At 45.0% G+C, this 20,677-nt stretch overlaps 2 protein-coding genes across 4 annotated transcripts in view; one reads left to right on the plus strand and one right to left on the minus strand.

Moving 5' to 3' along the window:
* Positions 1-1,693: 1,693 nt before the first annotated feature.
* On the plus strand, positions 1,694-12,714 carry NASP (nuclear autoantigenic sperm protein). Of its 3 annotated transcripts, none has more exons than XM_069981253.1 (15): positions 1,694-1,900; positions 4,756-4,803; positions 4,885-4,995; positions 5,298-5,378; positions 5,453-5,556; positions 6,891-7,649; positions 7,859-7,902; positions 9,515-9,591; positions 10,394-10,467; positions 10,546-10,734; positions 11,074-11,243; positions 12,087-12,143; positions 12,220-12,300; positions 12,381-12,482; positions 12,576-12,714. In XM_069981253.1, the coding sequence occupies exons 1-15, from the start codon at positions 1,860-1,862 to the stop codon at positions 12,624-12,626; spliced, it is 1,989 nt and encodes a 662-aa protein (XP_069837354.1). In that variant the 5' UTR covers positions 1,694-1,859; the 3' UTR covers positions 12,627-12,714. The 3 variants fall into 3 exon arrangements, with proteins under 3 accessions (XP_069837354.1, XP_069837353.1, XP_069837355.1); XM_069981252.1 differs by having other exon boundaries at positions 1,695-1,900; positions 12,381-12,500; XM_069981254.1 differs by lacking the exon at positions 1,694-1,900 and adding an exon at positions 2,218-2,290 and having other exon boundaries at positions 12,381-12,500.
* A 6,229-nt stretch (positions 12,715-18,943) lies between these two features.
* Positions 18,944-20,677, minus strand: part of CCDC17 (coiled-coil domain containing 17) — a 37,398-nt gene continuing 35,664 nt past the window's right edge. Inside the window, exons 26-29 of the mRNA XM_069981905.1 lie at positions 20,321-20,501; positions 20,025-20,207; positions 19,544-19,789; positions 18,944-19,072 (exon numbers count right to left, since the gene is read on the minus strand). Of these exons, the coding sequence (XP_069838006.1) occupies positions 18,944-19,072; positions 19,544-19,789; positions 20,025-20,207; positions 20,321-20,501 (739 nt within the window). The remainder of the gene's footprint in view (positions 19,073-19,543; positions 19,790-20,024; positions 20,208-20,320; positions 20,502-20,677) is intronic.

A 20,677-nucleotide genomic window follows, 5' to 3' on the forward strand; every position in this document is an offset into this window, starting at 1 on the left:
AAATGCACATCGCTGTATTTAGACTGACCTATAGAACAAGGATAAAATGTCAGTTTTACCGTAAAGTGCATTATGTAAACAGGGATCACCCCCCCACACACACACACACGAATAATTTGCAGAATTGTATTTTTTTCCCAATTTCACCCCATAAATGATATTTTGGGGGTCCATCATATACGTTATGGTAAATTTAAAGAAGCCTTTACAAAGTACACCTGTTACTGGAAAAAACAAGCCCTCACATGGCCCAGTAGCTGGAAAAATAAGAGTTATAGCTCTTAGAAGACGAGGAGGAACAAACAAAAGCGCTAAATTGAAAATTGTCCTGGTCATCATGGCTTCACTTCCTGGATAACATGGTGATGTCACTTCCTGGATAACATGGTGATGTCACTTCCTGGATAACATGGTGATGTCACTTCCTGGATAACATGGTGATGTCACTTCCTGGATAAAATGGTGATGTCACTTCCTGGATAACATAGTGATGTCACTTCCTGGATAACATGGTGATGTCACTTCCTGGATAAAATGGTGATGTCACTTCCTGGATAACCACCCGACTCGAGCTGTGCAGGCTGTGGCTGCTGGAGAGGATGATGGCAGAGGGATGCTCAGTGTCCCTCCAGTGCCCTGTGTCCCCCTGCCATCATCCTCTCCAGCAGCCAAAGCCCGCAGGCCCCCAGGGCCACATGAGCTTTATGGGGCCACAGTGACTATAGCCCAAGGCCCACATAAGCTTCAGGTCCACAATAACTGTTCCTCCCCAGGGCCACATAAGCTTTAGGTCCACTATGCCTATCTCGCCAGGGCCACATAAGCTTTAGGTCCACTATGCCTATCTCGCCAGGGCCACATAAGCTTTACAGGGCCACAGTGACTAGGCTGTTTACTCTGTGCTGCCCATAGCAACCAATTACAGGGCAGCTTCCATTTTACCAATAAGAAACCAACTTCAGCCCTGAATAAGACGATGCTGAAGTTGGATTCTTATTCACAGGATTTTTCTTTTTTCCTTTTTTAGCTATTATTCTTACAGAAACATTCTAATAGTCATACCATACCCATAAATGAGGAGCCCTGAGGGGGATGGAGATAGATAAGGCCAAAAGAACCATAAAACACACGATTGTGAGTAAGGGTGTCCTCACACGTACCGGATCTGCAGCCGATTTCACGCTGCGAGTCTGCAGCGAAAACGGCTGTGGATCCTGGTACTATGGGGTCACCTACCCGCGCGGGGCTGGCTTACGTATATAACCCAAGGTACGCCTGGAATGAATGGGATATATAGGCAGTGAAATGGGGGCATATTCCATAGAAAAAGAGGTGTAGCTCTTTCCCCGGTCAAGATAGACCTGGAACCAAGAGCAGGTGTACCGTATGTACGGTATATAGGTATATACGCTCAGTCCACTGAGTACTACAGATATATGCTGCTCATTCCGGGTCTACCTAACTAATAAATCCATATTTTACATCTTTCCCCATAGGAAATAATGTTCATTCCTTTTGTTCATACTGTTTAGTATGTCCCGCCTTATCCTCCCATTGGCCACATCTATCTGCATCTCCTCAGGGTCCTCGCTTATGGGTATGGTATGATTAGGAGGCATCTTCCGGCAGCGCATGGGTTACGGCTCCACATCACGTGACCCGCAGACAATAGACAGCCATTAGCGCGGGAAACAGATCAGAGGTGAGAGGTCATCGGAAGCCGGGGGGCGTGTTCTGTGACGGCGGGGCGGGGTTACAGAGCAGGAGGTATAAGAGCGGCTCCCGGCGCGGGGGATACGATCTGCCATCTTCTCTCCTCACTCTCAGTCCCGAGGCTTACAGTCAGCGATCCAGTCACCATGACCGAAGAGACAGTGGCGGTGCCGGCCGAGGCAGAGAAGTAAGTCCGCTCCGGGATGTACCGAGTGTGGTAGGGGAGCGGCCGACACATGGCGCGGTGGGGGGGGGGGGGCGCTTTCACACAGGTCTCGGTTCTGTAGGTTCTCGTCGTACTTTTAGTCATGTCCGTTGTTACCGGGAACCGTGTCCCCTCTTACCGGCTGTCTACGGGCCACGGAATAAGGGGGAGGATCCAATGTCCTTCCTGGCAACAGACTGGCCTTCTCCGCTTCCTATTGGTTGCAGCAGACAGGCCCGCCGCCAGCTCTTGTTCTGATTGGCTGCTGGCCTCTCGGCGCGCTGGGCTTTGTGTGACAAGGTGGCAGCTCGGGGTTGGCGCCAAAGCTTTCCTCAGCCGGTTACCTCACGTTTATGCTGAGTCCCCGGCCCGGTACCTCACGTGTTCCAGCTGGTGTAAAACTACAACTCTCAGCATGCCATGGCCTGTATCCTCCAGGTGTCAGGGCATGCAGTGAGTTGTAGTACACTGCTGCACTATGGCCCTGTTCACACTGCCTCTATGGCACTCTTGTACATAACCTTGTTTATACAGCAGGACACCTTGCAGCCCTCTGGGGGTGTATGTTGGGGTTCTACCTGATGTATTAAAGCTAAGTGTGACTGAGGCCTAAGCACTCCTGCATCCTCTGTAGTGATGGCACCTTGAACTGTTAGGGTGTGTTCACACATACAAGATCTGCAGCATATTTAATGCAAATTAACTGATCCATCAAATCTGCTGCAGATCCTGTATGTGTGAATACACCCTAACAAATTCCAATCATGCCTGGACAGCAGTTGCCTTAGTTACCCGGGAAGTATGGGTATTGTAGTTCTGTAACAGCTGGAGGGCCTGAGGTTCCCCATCCCTACAATAGGCCAGGCATGGGGAACCTGAGGCCAGCAGGCAGTACAGGCATCATGGGAGTTGTGGTGTTTAGCAGCTTAAAGGGGTTATCCAGTGCTACAAAAACATGGCCACTTTTCCCCCTACTGTTGTCTCCAGTTCAGGTGCGGTTTGCAATTAAGCTCCATTTACTTCAATTGAATAGTTTCAAAACCTGCACCCAAACTGGAGACGAGGGGGAAAGTGGCCATGTTTTAGTATCGCTGGATAACCCCTTTAAGGCCCCAATCACTACAAAGGATGCAGATGCATTAATGGCCTAAGTTTCTGCATCCATGGTCAATTGTGATGTGGAACCTCTAGTCCTGCAGCTGTTGCAGTACCTAATCATGCCTGGGCAGCTAAAGCGTTGGCTGTCTGGGCATGATGAGAGTTGTAGTTCTGTAACAGCTGGTGAGCCTCTGGTTTACTGTGTAGAGGCTTCCAACCTCCTTATACCAGGCAGGGAGAAGGGTCTGATGGTTTCAGCTGCCTGATCCGTTGTCTTTAGTCATAAGCTGCTACCATAGCTGTTCTACTCCTAATATGAACCCCCAGCTATGCCTAGTGTGTAGGATAAATGGTGGTGGTTGTCTGCCAAATGAGCTGATTGTTGACGTGGTCCATTTGCCTCAACAGGTATTCCCTCCTTTAATCATGGCTTCCCTGCCTGGCTACACCACTCACATCTGGAGTTCATTTGTCTGCTGCCAGAGGAGACGGGGAAGCCATGGCCAAGGAGGGAATGCCTGTGTTCAGATTTATCTAACCCATTATTAAAGCTAATGCCCAGAATGGCCTATAAACCGGTCACAAAGGGAAGATTGAGACTTCTCTTTTTCAAATCTGTCATGTGAATCTTAAGGCCCTATTACATGGGGTGATCGTGCAAAAAAATCGTTAAATTGTTCATATTTAAATAATGATCGCTCTGTTTAATTGCAGGCAATGATCAGAAAATCGTTCGTATGTCCATTTTAGATCTGAAACTTAAATTATCGCCAATCGTTCGCTGTAATTCCACATTCGTTCGCTTAAGTTTCACATTTTTTCACTAATTGTGCAGTGAATTGCACATTGTCTATTTTGATGGGATCAGGAGTAAACAATCATACTAACGATCGTAAATACGACTTTTGTTCTGTGTAATATGGTGAACATTAGACCTCAATATTGTTAAAAATCGTTCTGTGTAATAGGACCCTTAGGGTGGGTTCACACGTACAAGATCTGCAGCAGATTTGCTTTCAATCTGCTGCAGATCCTGTAGGTGTGAACCCACCCTTAGGGTATGTTAACACTGGGCAAACTTGTTGGAATTCTGTGGTGGAACTCTCCCTGCCCCAGTGTTAAATGGTGTCCTTATGGGTGGGCTCACGCGCCTTTGCTCTTCACACAAAGAATTGACATGTCAATTGGCGCAGAGGTGCGTGAGCCCTCCCATAGAGAAGTTATTTGACACTGAGGGAGGCAGGATTCCGCAGCGGAAGTCTTCACTACATTTGTAAACTTAACCTTATAGTGGGTAGATAATAAAAACAATGGCTACTGGATCTGGTGATCCCTATCAGCTGGCTCTCCAGCTGTTGCAAACCTACAAGTCCTGTTATAACCTGACAGCCTGTAAGGGGCCTGACTGGTGCTGTAGCATTATATCCTTTTGGATCATCTGACTAAAACTTTGTGTTTCAGTGGGGAGTTTCCTGCCAATCCAGATAGTACTTGTGCAGTGTAGAATAGCTCAGGGAGGATGCCATTGTAACAAACCATCAGCTGTAAAGTATTTGCCTCTGGAGTTTGTTTGACACTATAAAACAGGTTTTCTGTTATGGTTGCAGGATAATAGGGGGGTCCAGCTGCTGGAAACTCAACTGCTAATGGGTGGTCTGTCCTTCCAGTTGACCGAGGGAGAGGGTGTCAGGTGTGTGTGCTGCTTTAATTCAGTACTCATTTCTCCTTGTCTCTTGTAGGATGGAAACTGTTCCTGCACCTTCAACATCTGCTGAACCAGTAGATGGGTAAGACTTGTGACTTGGCTGTTCATGCAGGGCTCTTTTGGGTCCCTCATACGGTGTGGATGACCATCTCTTCCTTTACAGGGAGGACGTGGATGCTAAAGCGAAGCTGCTCATGGGGGAGGGCCACAAGAATCTGGTCCTGAAGGACATCCGCTGTGCTGTCAACGCCTTCCAGGAAGCCAGCAGCCTTCTGTAAGTAGACATGAGGTTCTGTACCTTGTGTGGTAACCAGTCTAAAGGGTCACTCAGCCTGCATGCCCTACTACTGTTAGCAATCATAACACATCATCAGACTGTTTGCTCAATAGTGTTAACTTCGCTGCCCATTCATTACAATATCTGCTGCTGAGACCCCATTCTATCTAGCTGAATTTATGTAGCACTTCTAAACTCCCAATGGGCAGATGGTCAGGGCTGTATTTACAGCCAGTGCTGCTCTTGGACTGAGTACATCCTATTAACATTATAACAATATTCTCTTGTCTCTTCTACAGAGGGAAGAAGTATGGGGAGACTGCTGATCAGTGTGCAGATGCTTTTTATTATTATGGAATGGCTCTCCTGGAACTTGTAAGGTAAGATTAATCACTTGGACCAAATATTGTTCCACCCCCCAATAGTTCTGACCCTTCTGTAATCCTTTATACAGAATGGAGAGCAATGTCCTTGGTAATGCTCTGGAAGGAATTCCAGAGGAGGAAGATGATGAAAATGAGGAGGACCCCAATATCCCCAGTGCCTCTAACCTTGATGGTATGTATACTCAGCACCAGTACACTTAGAATTCAGCTCTTGCCTAGGGTCTGGAGCTCTACTATGACCTTGGTGTTTCCTGTTGTCCTGTGCTGGAGTCTAGATAGGACATGCTGCTTATGAAAGGGAGGTCAAGCTGATGCCCACACAAACATACATCCAGAGACATGAGAAATTTGTATGAATAGTGGCTTCAGAGGCATATGCCTACAGACGTGTACATATACATCTAGTTGCCATTAGCAATAGTCTTGGAGGCATCATTGATGGCTTCACTAAATTGGATATTTAGAGCATTTCAGTCTTGCTGACCAGGGTCTGACTTCTGATTTAGTCCATTTAAAGTCACATCCAGTATACCAAATCTACAGTGATCCCAGTCATCTGGGAGGGAAACTTGTAATGTAAGAGGCCCCCCCTGTAGCCTACAGGCTGCAGCTAGTTTCCAGAGAAACTATAGATTAAGCCCCTTATAACCAGTAGCTTGATTCTGCAGACTGTTCACAACATGTTAATATTAACTGCCTAGAAACATGAATCTACTAAAGTTTCATTCAACATGGTGGTGTTTTGTAAAGTATCTGAGATCCTTGTGATATGTTCCAAAAATGCTACTTTATAGTTTATATTATACAAAAATCCCAGTGGCTAATAGTGCTAGATCATGTAGAGCTCCATCTCTGGCCAAAAGCTGAATTCAGGTTGCAGAGCTTACACTAACAGAGCTTTTATCAGTGGCTGACTAATCTGCCTGTGCTTGGAGGGGGTGGTCTTTCTGTCTTCTGCTTTTAATGGTCTGCCCCTTGGACCTCCATTCAGAAGAAAGTGGCTGCTTTGTATGTGGTCACAGAACCACTTTCTGTTTTGGGCCTAGCATGCCCTAGGTGTGCACACCACAACTGCTGCAAAACTACAACTCTCACCATGCCCTGACAGGAGCTGTAGTTCAACAGCAGGGTATTAATGTGAAATGTGTCTGGTTGTGAGTAGGCATAGCAGTGTGAACTAAAATGGACAGTTGTGTTTAACTTGGATGTGGGTTCAGCTTTACAGGAGTACTCGACTATTACAGTGCAGTGACTGAATATTAAAATGACATCACTGCTTTGCTGGATATTTCACTGACAGAGGCTGCATAGACATTGAGCCAGTTGTAGTTGCAGCACATGACTTTCATAGGTCTCCTGGATAAGCAGTGTAGTGAAGGTGCATGCAGTGTGATCAGATCTTGGTGTACCATGACATCAGTCACAACTGTTAGAAGATGTAATTTTACTGAAGATGTCTGCTCTCATGGTTGTCACTAAAATGGAGGGGTTTTTCTCAACCTTTAGAGAAAGAAAGGGAGGAGTTAAGAGATCAGGTATATGAAGCCATGGCAGAGAAGGATGAGAAATCTGAAAAGGAGAACGGTGATGTCTCCAAAGAGCCAAAGGCTGAAGAGTCTAAAGCTGATGAGATGGAGTGTGAGCAGTCCTCTGAAGCTAAGGAGAAGGTTGAAGGTGAAGCTGCTGAGGCAGAAAAAGCAACTAAAGAAGCAGAAGCCAAACCTGAGACTACATCAGAAGCTGCAAGCAAAGAGAAGGACACATCAGAAGCTGCAAGCAAAGAGAAGGACACATCAGAAGCTGCAAGCAAAGAGAAGGACACATCAGAAGCTGCAAGCAAAGAGAAGGACACATCAGAAGCTGCAAGCAAAGAGAAGGACACGTCAGAAGCTGCAAGCAAAGAGAAGGACACGTCAGAAGCTGCAAGTAAAGAAAAGGACACGTCAGAAGCTGCAAGTAAAGAAAAGGACACGTCAGAAGCTGCAAGTAAAGAAAAGGACACATCAGAAGCTGCAGGTGAAGAGAAAAGTGTGACTGAAGCTACAGAACAAAAGGAAACAACTGAAGCTACAGGTGAAGAGAAGAGCAAGACAGAGGAGGGAGAAGCTGACTCTACCCAGGAACCTGAAAAGAAGCCAGAGGACCAGCCTAAAGAAGCTGAGGGCTCTGAAGCCGCGGCCAAACCAGAGGAAACTGCTGCTCCCGAAGAGAAGGAAGGAAAAACAGATGGTGATGAGGAAGCAGAGCCAATGGAAGGGGAAGAAGGTAACGGAGGGGGGGGTGTAGATTTTTGCTGAGTACTTTCCCTCTGAACACATTTCATCTGTTTAGTGACCTGACAGCTATGGTCTGGAGTGTTCCTGTACCGGAGTCTGAGATACGGTCATACCAGTCTGGTGGTGGCACTGCATGCATGATGCTTCACTTAGCTCCTCACTGCAGATACTGATGTTTGCTACTTGCTTTCTCTACAGAGGAAGGTGAAGAGTCTGACGAGAATGAGGAGACTGAGGAAAAGGTAAATGTATTAGACAAATGTACAGCTTGCCTAGCCTATCCATTAAGGCAGTATTTCAGCATCCAATAAATGGAAACGGAACACAATGTTTCAAACAGATACTCATCTGTTCATTCAAGAAGTACAAAGGTAGTCTTCTCCTGAATCAGGAAAGGTCTCTATTTACCATACTTGGACTAAATCTCCTGGTTTTCTGTGCCAGTATTGGAATATCAATTGGAACAATGTCTTGACTTAATGCTGCAGTCTTACATACCCATGTCCCTATACTTGATACTCATTTTTGTTAAGTAAAATGTCAGTTCATGTTTTACATGTACCTTTACAATACAAAGACATATTATACAAAGTAAACACACAAAACATATTGCCGCTAAGATTCAGCACACCCCATTTAGGGTGCCTTTACACCTAGCGACTCGAAGTGTAAATTACACTGCAAGTCGGGTAGGTCCTGGCAGATCACTTTCACTACTTACACGCAGCGGTCTGAACGACCACTGCGTGTATGTAATTCTGCCTGCTCCGCTCTGTATACAATACCTCTCCTCGCTGCACAGGTCCCGGCGTACTGCTCTCCCACCTGGCCAATCAGTGTGTTGCCCAGCCGCAGCCACTGATTGGCCGGGTGGGAGAGTAATACGCCGGGACCCGTGCAGCGAGGAGAGGTAATGTATACAGCGGGAGCTGAAGGGATTAAGGGCCGGCAGAATTACATACACGCAGTGGTTGTTCAGACCGCTGTGTGTATGTAGTGAAAGTGATCTGCCAGGACCTACCCGACTCGCAGCGTAATTTACGCTGTGAGTCGCTAGGTGTGAAGGCACCCTGAGGGTACAAACACACGGCATATATGCTGCGTATTTACTGCTGCGATATGCAGCAGATTAGATCTAGATAACTGAACACAGCATCAAATCTGCTGCGTATTTGCTGTGTATAAATAGTGTTTGTACTCAAGATATCACTGTGGTTCCTAGAAGTGCTTTACCTAATTGAGACAGTGATCAGCTGACAAGAGCACAAACACCACTTGATCTCCTGCATTATTGGCTGCTTGTTTATAGTTGTATATTGGGACCCTTAGAGGCCCAGCATTCAGAAACACAACATAAAGTGTTAAACAGCAGACTAGCCATGTTGGGCTGGGTCCACACAACATTTTTGCAAAAAACAGCTGCATCTGTGTGCATCAGTTTTTTTTTCCATTGACTTCAATTATAAACTGATCGAACCGCATCCTTTAAACTTCCAAACATGGCTCACCTAGCTTTTGTGTACATTAAAGATACGTTTTGATTTTATTTTTTATAATGTTTTTGCATAAACAGGGTGGACCCAGCCTTAGCAATGCTTTTGGGCTGCTGCTAGAAATGAGCTTAACTACTATAAGTTACAGAACTTGCAATGTTTAGCACTTGACCCCTGGTGGCTTGTGATGCAGAATTTACTGTAAATCATCTTAGTTGCTCTTCCTGTACTGAGGAGCCCATAAAGAGCCAAGGTGACAAAAGTAACCATGTTTGTTATGTAAGAGTTGTAGTGTTGTACTGCCTTTCTGTTGAATGTCCCTGAATTTCTGTTAACTTGAGTATAAATTTTCATTTTCCAGGAAAATGATGAGGAAGAAGTTGGCAATCTTCAGGTTGCATGGGAGGTGCTGGATCTTGCTAAGGTCATTTATAAAAGGTAAAGTAACACAATCTGTGTGGCAATCTGCCCAATGTGTCAGGACCATATGCTTGAAGCTGGATATCTAGAGAATGGTGAGGAGTATTCAGTAGCTGTGATTGTTCCTTGTATAGCATATCAGATGGGTTACCAAATGTTGGGCAACTATTCTCTTGCACAGCAGCACCACACCTGTCCCTGTTGGCTTACCCAGGTGGTATTACAACTCTGCTCCACTTACTCGGATACAACTGATTTGCAAAACCACACTTAAAATTAAAATCATGGCTTCTTTCAGAAGCATCACTCTAGTTGCAAGCCTGGATAACTAAAAGGGACATATGTACCTGTTGCTGCAGTTATGCTCATTCTGGTGCAGGTCTTGTGTTTCTCTATGGTGCTGTTTTAGAGGAATATGTTAAGAAATATACTTTTCTGGTGCATTCCTCAGTGCACCTTTCTGCCCACCAGCTCGTACATCTACTTGTATATTAATCTGTGCATATGTAAGCCTGTTTCTCTCCCTGTAAGTCACTAAGCTGCTGTTCTTGTACATGTGCAGGGAGAGGTGTATATTCATCTGTGCATAATTTGGCATGGGCATACAAGCTGGTAGGAGTTAGCCCCCCTTATTATAAAGGAGGAAAGTGCTAAATGGCACCATGCAGAAACAGAATAGCCGTGCCAGAATAAGCATGCATATTGGTATGTACAAACCTGCTGATGGGTTTTTAAGTGTTTACATATGGTAATATGGTTTTATCTACATGCTGTGTTCAGTGATAATGTGGTCTTAAGTCTAATCACTAGTGTCTCACAGGCAGCAGAACAAGGAGGCCCAACTGAAGGCAGCTCAGGCTCATCTAAAGTTGGGAGAAGTCAGCATTGAGTCAGGTGAGTGCGCTTATCTGCAGGTGATGGGCACTTCAGTTATGCATCGGTCACTCATAATGCTGTTTCACACCCTTACAGAGAACTACACCCAAGCTGTAGAAGACTTCCTGGCATGTCTGAACATCCAGAAGGAGCATCTAGAGAAACATGACAGACTGCTTGCAGAGACTCACTACCAGCTGGGCCTGGCCTATCAATACAGTAGCAAACATGATGACGCTATCTCTCACTTCACACAGTCCATTGATGTGATAGAGAAGAGAATGGGTGAGTGGCTTAACTTGCTCTGCCGAGCATGTAGTGACTGCAATCAGAACATGAGTAAGGCTACATTCACACGTTCCATAAATTTGTCTGCAGATCTGCAGTTAAGGATAAATTTAGGACCTATTTTCATCCGTACAGTATTATGGATCTGTAAGAGTACAGAGGAAACACTCACAAATCCAGAAACCTTACAAATTATCATGATCACCTTCCCCTGATCTTTTAAATTAAGATACAATATTTTTTGGAGCTGATTGCAGACATCACAAGTTTGCAAAAACTAATGTGAATGTAGCCTTAATCTGTAATGAGATATCTGAATGTTGCCCTCTTCCACAGCTGTACTCACAGAACAGCTAGAGAAGGCTGCTGAGGACTCTAAAGAGGAGACCCAGAAGGAAATGGATGAATTGAAGGGTCTGCTGCCCGACATCAAGGAGAAGATTGAAGACTCTAAAGAAGCACAGAAAACTGCAGAAGACACAAGCAAAGCACTTAAAGAGACTCTGGTACATCACTTTAGAAGCTATTAGGGGTAGTGGTTGGTCAGCCATAGACTTGTCCCTCCTGCAGTCCAGTCTTTGTAGTGTGAACTTGCAGAAACTTTGCTATAAATATAGAAGTCCCAAAGTGGCAACTTAAAGGGAACCAATTTCTCCAGAAATGCCCAGGAAGCTATACATAAGTGTAATGAAGCCCCCTGCACTTTTCCAAAATGTGTAACTGACAACTGAGCTATAGGCAGTTTAAATATATATATGGACTAAGTCTCCAATTCCTAGATATACCCAGTGGCCAAACCTTTATGAAATATATACAAAATGGAGTGTCCATGACTTTAAAAGTATGCTGCAGTTTAGTAATGGCTGTAGACTGGTTAGTCTATTTTTGCTACAACTGCCAACTCGATAACACAGCAGCAATGTCTGTTCCCCTGCTGAGGATGCATTCATATGGATTTCCAATACAAGTGATTAAAGCAGCAAGTGATGCTCAAAACGGTTGCCGCTTAGACTGTCTCACTATTTGGTTCTTGTAGCTCGGCTCATTACAAAGAGCTACTTGTCCCATGACAAGTTAGTCTATTGTATGAGTTAGCAATTTTGATGCTCTTCCTGTCTGAGTAGCTAGTGCCTATTCTAATCCTTGCCCTGAGTACGAGTGAACTGCAGCAAACACTAATATTTCCATGCCCATCTAAGACTTTTTTTTTTTTTTTTTTTTTTTTGCATGACTGGTTCCCCTTAATCCTGTTTGCTCTAACTTGTAATGGTAAAATCTAGTCTACTGAAGACCTCTTATCCATTAATGGTGCATTTGCTGCATGTGTAAATTTTTATTTTTCCTTAAAGGGTGGAACATCAACATCAGGGTTTCCACAAGAGAATGGAGGCTCTTCTGCATCTACTGTGAGTGATGCCTATAGACTATTATAGATTGTATAAAATATGTACTGGACTGGTGACTGACCCATTCTCTTTACAGGCCACAGCAGAGAAGAGTGGGGACAGCACTGTACCAGTAACCAACTGTGTATCTGACATCTCTCACTTAGTACGGAAGAAGGTAAAAACATATAATGTACATCTATAGAGGGGATGGTGATGGGCACTATGTTCAGGCTAATGTCCAAACTTGTTCTCCAGAGGAAACCTGAGGAGGAGAGCCCGCTGAAAGATGCCAAGAAGTCAAAGTCTGAGCCTATGGAGAATGGATCTGGTGATGCAGTGGTGCCTACAAATGAGCAGGTGGAGAAAGCTGAGGAGGTGGGTGCAGCACCAACAATGTGATGTCCCCGTTGTATCAGTTGTGTTGTAACAGACTCCTTTCTTAATTCTCAGGCAGAGAATCAGACTCCCATGGAGACAGCCACAGTGGAGAGTACTGCATGATGAATACCTCATAAGGGACTGTATATATTTCAATTTTTTTGTTTTTGAGCATCTTTTTGTAAAACAAAATAAAGAGACATAAAACGTCTGTAGTGACTTGTGTGAACATTAGGAGGTGAAGCCTGAATGGAGAGTATGGGGGTAAGTCAGAACTAGGGGTCTGTATGGTCTTGATGGTGACTGGCATGTGTGTAGCATACAGAATGGTCTGGGCCCTTTAAGGGTACACACACCGTATACGCAGCAGATATGATGCTGTGTTCAGTTGTTTAGATCTAATCTGCTGCGTATCGCAGCAGTAAATATGCTGCATATACAGTGTGTGTTTATACCCTAAGGTGTATTCCAAGTAAAAATATGTCAGAGTATTAGGTTCTGATTACCTCTAAAATTAAAGGCAATACCATGTCACTATTTGTCAGTTTACAGGTAGCTTCACACGTACTGTATTGCTGCATTTTTATCGCTGCGTGTTTATTTTTTTACATGAGTTTTGATTTTCACATGACTCATGTGACAATCAAAACTCGCATGTAAAAATCGCACTAAAAACGCAGCATTAAATAGGCAGCGATACGGTACGTGTGACGCCACACTCACACAACCGTAGTGAAGTCCGCACTACATTCACACTTTACCCCAGCGATCCGTGCTGCAAGAAACCGTCCGCGTTACAACATGTCCGTGTTGTGTCTTGTTTGTTTTGTGGCCCCGTATACACGTACAGATGTGTGAACAGGGCCATTGGATAATGGTTTCAGATGTGTGAATTGGGCCTAATTCTGCACAGAACTTCTGACCTTCCCTCGCAGCTGATCAGTATTGCAATAGTTTTGCTCTTGATTAGTGAACCAAATGGAAAGGTCTTCCACAGTGTGAACACTGACATCAGAAAATGTAAAACATATTCTGTTAGCGTCTGAAGTGAAGAAATCAGCCAACCCTTCAAGGTGGCCATACACAGGACATGTTAGGCTGAGTTTAGAGTAAAACTGGTGGAATCCCACCAGCCTCAATGTCATACTGGGAGGCTCACTTGCCTTCTCTCCGTGCAGAAGAATAGAATTCTGCCAGTTTTATTCAATAGAAGTGGCACACTAAACTTGGCTGATCACTGCATAAGCATAGCCCTTTAGCTGAAAAATGTGACTGCAGGAAATGCCCATTTTGGTTGTGGTGTGAAGCTCTCCCACCAACTCAATGGTGAGGAGCTAGCGCCATAGCACCACATCGGTCTCTGCAGCATCGTTGTAGCTTACATGGCTCAGTACCAGTCTGCCATAATCTGTAGTTTTATGCAGGTAACTCGCTCCTGATCTCACAGTAAGTAGTTTGGGCAATTCAACGTAATAGCAAATGTTTTTTTTTTTTTAAAAAAATAAGGGTGTAAAACTTGACTTTAAATAAAAAAAAAAAACTTGGTCCCACAAGGCAATTTCTGAGTAACTTTATTTAATGGATTCTTTTTGATAAGCACTAGATAGCTTGAGGTCTCTACAGCTGCAGCAACAGACTGGCTACTTTGTGACCTCATTGTGGGGACCTAATCTGGCCTCTGATGTGGTGGTTTTTTTAATTAAAGGCTTTGTAATTTTATGGGTACAAACACTGTATATGCAGCAGACTTATGTTCAGTTATTTAGATCTAATCTGCTGTGTATCGCAGCAGTAAATGGGTACAAACACACACCGTATACGCAGTGTATTTACTGCTGCAATACGCAGCAGATTAGATCTAAACTGAACACAGCATCAAATTTGCTGCGTATACGGTGTTTGTACCCTTAGGCTATGTTCACACTGCGTATGAATCCGTCCGCAGTGCGAACTGCAAATATACGCTCGTAGTTTTGAGGTTGATGCGTTCGCTTGAAGTATATACGATATACGCCTGCACAGTGCACACTACGTATGAGCTTACGGCCGGATCGTATGCGGCGCCGTGAAAAATGAACAAGACCATTGTTTGAGGACGGAAATGTTGAAACTCACGGCCGTGGATTTCCATGCGGTCCCGTTCGGAGTACTTATTTCAGCCAAATTGAACTTTTCGATCCAAAAGGTTCTGTGTGGTTTACGGGGCTGGGCGAAGATTTCCAAGTAAATGACCTGCCTCAGATCGCTTCGATACAAGCTAGGGAAGCATAACTCTACTACGGGCGTATGTTCGCGGTTTGTACGCATCCGGACGCATTTTTTTTTTTTTCTTCCCCCACGCCCATAGTTTCAGCCGCACATGTACGGTGGTGTACAAACTACGGAAGGAATCATACGCAGTGTGAACATAGCCTTAAAATATAAAATTCTGTGAGGTATTAAAGTACATGAAAGTAAAGAACATCATAGTTGTCTAACACCTTACTTGTGCATTAGAACAAGTCATAATTTCTGTATAGTTGGCAAAGCATATCCTACAATCCTGGTCAGGGTGGCAGCCTGGGCTAAGACAGGCGACTCAAAACATAAATGCACATGAGAAAATGTTTTTTTTTGGACTCTCCAAGTACTACCTCACTAATGACACCCAATAGACAGATCTGTGGATTCCTGGGGAAGGATAAATGGAAATTGAGAAATTCCAGAACCAAAACTGCATTTTATGGCAGGAGCAGACAGAGAAAGATCCCTTCAGTCACGCCACACACCTCCTCAGCTTGACTGGTGTAATATACCCTGTTAAATTTATTCTGTATAAGGCCGGTTTCACACAACTAATCTGCAGCAGATTTTATGCTGTTGGTTCCTTTACTGTAATGGTCAATGAGAAGACATATTTGCAGGATTGACCTCCCTGCTGCGAGTATGGAAGTGACAGCTCCCTTAATCCCCACCCCCATTGCCCAGAGCATACATTGCTTGCTTTAGGGGCTCCTGGCGTATGGCGCCCTGCCGCAGCCACTGATTGGCTGAGTGGGACGTCCAGCCAGAAATCTCCAAAGCAAACCAAAGAAAGTGGTTTTGTAGCACTGGATAACCCCTTTAAGAGCCTTTTGTTTTATAATGCTGCAGTATCGGTTGGCTTACACAATATGATGTATACAGGATTGGCAACAGACTCCAAACAATCCTTATAGTCTGATCCTGCAACTGCTCTCCCCCCCAACCAAATGATCATCTCACCCCCTTAGCATTGTTTGCTGCTTCAAATGGTCTCTGTCACAGGATCATCTGAGGTTTTATACACCCATAATGTCTTTTCCACTGATTTAATCCACTTCAAGTGTCTTCTCTTTATTCCACTGGTTTCTATAGGGTCAGCCCTGCACACAACTTTCTAATACTGTCCTTGATAGACTTTCATTCATGTGAACGTACCCAATATCTAGCACCATTGCACTTAAAGGTTGTGACTTATTATCTGAAGGGCTATGGCTGCAGATCTGCTTGTGGATTGGCCACTGCTGGATGTGTGGAAGGATCACCGGGGATGGCCATCCTCTCCTGGCAGTGAAAGTGTTTTCTCCATGCTGGGTCGGAGGGGGGTGTATGTTAGATACTGGAAAAAGATCACAAAACAAAGATTACAAGTATTTATAGGAGCGTGATATAACAATATACGGTACTCCACATAATGAGTGATGCAGTTGCGGATTTAAGTATCATGATTAGGTACAACATAAGGCTAGGTTCACACTGCGTTTTCAGCATCCGTTTAACGCATCCGTTTTTTGCAAAAAACGCATGAAAAACGGATTGCAAAAAACGGATTCATTTGTGTGCATCCGTTTTTTCATTGACTTCCATTATAAAAAAAAACGGATCCGTTTTTTTTGGCGGACCAAAAAACGTTGCTGACCCTATTTTTCTGGACGTTAAAAAAAACGGATCCGTTAAACGGATGCTGAAAACGCAGTGTGAACCTAGCCTAAGCATGCAGGGCCAGTACATAAAAGTATCCACTGTGATGCAGTATCACACAAGATTAGATACATGGCTCAGTACTGTGATAGAAATAGATACAGTGAATAAATGAGATACAGCAGGGTACAGTACTGACAGGCAGATAATACTTGGGTTACCTTTCTGTACCAGTTCGCTAGGATTGTCTTGAAACTGTCTGGTTTCTGTGTGCTGGGTACAAGCTCTGCTATCTTCCTCCCACTCATCTGTGCAGTGTAAGTCTCAATGGTGTCCTCCGGTAAGTATGTCTGGTTTATATCCTATAGAAGTGAACAGTGTAAGATAATCGCTGGTTTAAAAAAAAAAAAAAGTTGTAGTAGTTTTGCCACTGATAAATATGTATATGGGGAGGTGTTAGCAGTTGCACTCTGTTCTTGTTTATTTCTTAGCCATGGTATCACACACCTGCACAGTGTGTATATAGTGGTAGTACTGGCCCCTTTTGTTTTTTGGTGTGTGCGCGGGGAGAGTAGCTACCTCCGTTTTGCCGTGCCCTCCACCAATCTCCTGTGGGTGTTTTAAGCAGAGACTAGATGGATCCTGCATGCCCAGTGTATCGGCTTAGTATTAGTGCAAGAGAGGCCAGTGTAGAGCCATCTATCTAAGAGGACCTTGTGGTGAGATGGTACATTCTATTTGATCAAATGGCTGCTAGGAACCTCATTATTTTTTTTTCCAAATAAAATGTACCATCTCACCACAAGGTGACCTTAGATAGATGGTAATACACTGGCTGCAATACTAAGGCTGCAGTCACACATCCTGTGTTCTGCCCATTGAATGTAATGACAAAGCCGCAACGATTTAGAGTTTCCCTGCTGCTGGACAGAACACGGGATGTGTGAATCCAGCCTTAGGCTTCTATTACACGGGCCGATAGGGGCCTGATAACAACTGTAAACGAGCGCCGATCTGCTAGATTGGCGCTTGTTTACTGGGCCTATTACACGGCCCGATAATCGTTTAACAAGGGGTGCAGGGACAAAGTTACCAATGTCCTTGCAGCCCTTGCTTAAACGGTATACATTACCTATCCACGCTCCAGGGCTACTGCTACGGTCTGCTTCTCCCAGGATCCCGCGCGCTCTAACTTCAGAGCACCCTGTCAGCTGAAATGCCACTCAGCCAGTCACAGGCCACGGCGGTCCCGTTCTGTGATTGGCTGAGCGGCCTATCCGCTTACAGGCCGCTCTGAAGCTAGAGCGCGTGGGACCCAGGGAGAAGCGGACCGCAGGTGCAGCCCTGGAGCGTGGATAGGTAATGTAGATCGTCAGTCGCGCACCGCTATTACACGTAGCGTGCACGGTCAGCTCCCGACAATTATAGGTTCTAACCTATATCAACAATCAGCCGATGACAACAATCATCGGCTGATCGTTGTCTTTATTACACGGAGCGATAATCGGCCGAATCGGGACGATTATTGTTCCGTGTAATAGTACCCTAAGCCTACACACTAGGCATGCAGGATCCATCTAGTCTTTGCTTAAAACACCGACAGGAGATGGGTGGAGTGCACGGCCAAATGGAGGTAGCCACCCTCCTCACATGTAGCACAGAAAAACAAAAATGGCCAGCAAAATGCTCTCTAGCAAACAAATTGCTCAATTCTCATCTGTAAATATCTGTATTATCTATACCAGAGGGGTCAAACTCAGGCCCTCCAGCTGTTGTAAAACTACAATTCCCATCATGCCTGGACAGCCAAAGCTTTAGCTGTCCAGGCATGATGGGAATTATAGTTTTACAACAGCTGGAGGGCCTGCGTTTAACACCTGTGATCTATACGGTATGTCATAGCAGTTGCAGGTGTTGTGCACTCCTGTTCTTGGTCGCTACTTTGTGCGGGACCTATGTTTCCTGAGTACTCACCTGTGGCCTATAGGTTGTCACCTCCTCCTGGCGTCGTCCATCTGCTATCCGCATAATGACCGATGCCGCCGCTAACCTCATAACCTGTGATAGAAACTGAATTAATAGAGGAGTCTACCAGACAATTTAGCTTCTTGCAGTCGACAACTTGACAGTAAAGAGAACAGACAGGAGGAGGGCCATGCTGTCTGCCAGGGAATACATTCAACTGTTTCCGCATGCAGGGTAGAGTACTGTGTGGCAAATCCACATGTTTTACTGCTAATCGTTGTGGTTCTTGGCCTTGAACACATTTAAGGGTTTTTCCAGGCGTAAAAAAAGGCCATTTTCTTCAAGAAAAAGCAGTTTTGTCCTCAGGTTGGGTATAGGTTTTGCAGCTCCTTAACAGTAAAATGAATGGCTGAGGTGCAATACCACACACAACCTGAGGAAAGGGATGGTGCTGTTTTTGCAAAAAAGTAGCTAACCCCTTTAAATATTGTACAGCCAAAACCACAGTAACACATGCGGCTTTGCTGACACTAGGTATGTTTGCATTCAGTCTTCTAGTCAATGGAATAATAGCGATCCCCAGAAGCGTCTTTTGCCTTCTGAGCTTTTCTTACCGTTCCATTCTTTTCCAGCTCCTGCAGCTTTTCCCGGCAGTATCCTGATCGCAGAGCGCGCAGCATAATCTAAGGGGAAACCCCAAAAAATTAGGAAGCGTCTCCACTTAGACAAATTAGACTTGCCCCACATCTGGGAGGCACAGCGACTGGTCTAGGATACATAGGGAGAATTGGCCTTATTACAGATTTTATCCTTTCAGTCCTGGTCACATTTGGTGAGTGGGCCACATGGCTATGTTCACACATAGTATATTCAGTGATGTAAAACTACAGGTCCCATCACACCTTGACAGCCAAAGCTTTAGCTGTCCAGGCATGATGGGAATTGTAGTTTTACAACAGCTAGAGGCCTGCAAGCTTGACACCTGTGCACTTACTACCCCAGACCAGGCTGGATGTAGTAATTGATGTGAATTGAATGGGCACAGTCTATATGATGACATTGCACATGTTTACAGGTAGGTGTGTACACTTAAATGCCCCAGTATAGGGATTAGTTAGTGGCTGAATATACTAATCCGAGGTGGTGTTTGTTACCTGGCTGGGGGCTCCTTGGTACAGGGGCAGCTGGTACACGCCCAGGTTACAGTAATTTTTGTAGAAGATCCCCAGCGCTGTCCATGCTTCTGAGGTTGGACTTAGCGCTGGCATGGTTCCCAGCGATGACGATCCAGTCTGGGGACGCTCAGAATAAAGGATACTCCCCTCTGGTTCTTGTGTCACAATCTCATGCAGGTGGATGATGAGGGTCAGATGTTTCTGGAATATTCTGCGGGTGAAGGTCTATGTGGGGGAAAAAATGGATCCTTGACTGCTGTATGAACATAGCAAGGTCAGATCTGCAATGTGCCGAAAGAGTGGCAGGGATGTGCAGGGTGCTGGGAAAGAAGGATGATGTCAGATCTGGTGGAGGATGCAACTAAGAGAAACGTCTGCACGGATCTCTACAGAATAAAACTTTATTACTGGGGAAATTGCGCTTTAATCCATCATGAAAGAAATAATGAGATCAACTCACCTTAAATCCATCCCGCCACGCCGGGCATCGCTGATCACTGTCCATATCGATGTCGTGTATGGTTGTGGTGCGGTCATACTTCATCCACGGTTGCCCATAATAATAGGCTGCTGGGGGGTTCAAGCAAATATGAGCAAAGGTGAAACCTGACCATGGCAAATTCTGGGCTGCGTCCACAGAGACCTGCAGTAAAAGGGAAACAGAAGGGTTAATGCCTGGTCACATTACAATAGACGGGTGACAACCCTGACTCCAGGAACTGCAGTAATGTTTTGTATAATCACATTTCTTCTCACCTTCACACCTGATGTGACAAGATACGGGGAGATACAGCACAGCTGGAAGGGTCTTGGGGCTTCCTTCATTCTCTCAATAAATGTCTTATTTATCCAATCAGAAAGTTGCTGATCCACCAATAAATCCTGCGCAGGACTGCCGGCAAGCAGAGGGACCACCTCCCTGACCTGGACCACTGACCTGCACACAACACAGCAATATGGGTGAGCCTCGAATACTGCATGTGCCCTGATACTGGAGCAACTGGACCCCAAACTGCAGAGACTGTGGCCCAGATTGATCAATCTGGGACAAAAACCGGACACATTTCTCTCTCAGACAGATAGCATTAGAGCAGGGCCTAATTTAAGAATGGC

This window comes from Dendropsophus ebraccatus, chromosome 8, assembly GCF_027789765.1.
Source record: "Dendropsophus ebraccatus isolate aDenEbr1 chromosome 8, aDenEbr1.pat, whole genome shotgun sequence".
NCBI lineage: Eukaryota > Metazoa > Chordata > Amphibia > Anura > Hylidae > Dendropsophus > Dendropsophus ebraccatus.

Excerpts from the sequence above, each read along its gene's own strand:
- NASP (XM_069981252.1), top strand. The coding sequence starts at position 1,860 with ATGACCGAAGAGACAGTGGCGGTGCCGGCCGAGGCAGAGAA. Across the intron at positions 5,557-6,890 it reads CAGTGCCTCTAACCTTGATG|AGAAAGAAAGGGAGGAGTTA; the intron begins GTATGTATACTC and ends CTCAACCTTTAG. Across the intron at positions 7,903-9,514 it reads ATGAGGAGACTGAGGAAAAG|GAAAATGATGAGGAAGAAGT; the intron begins GTAAATGTATTA and ends TTCATTTTCCAG.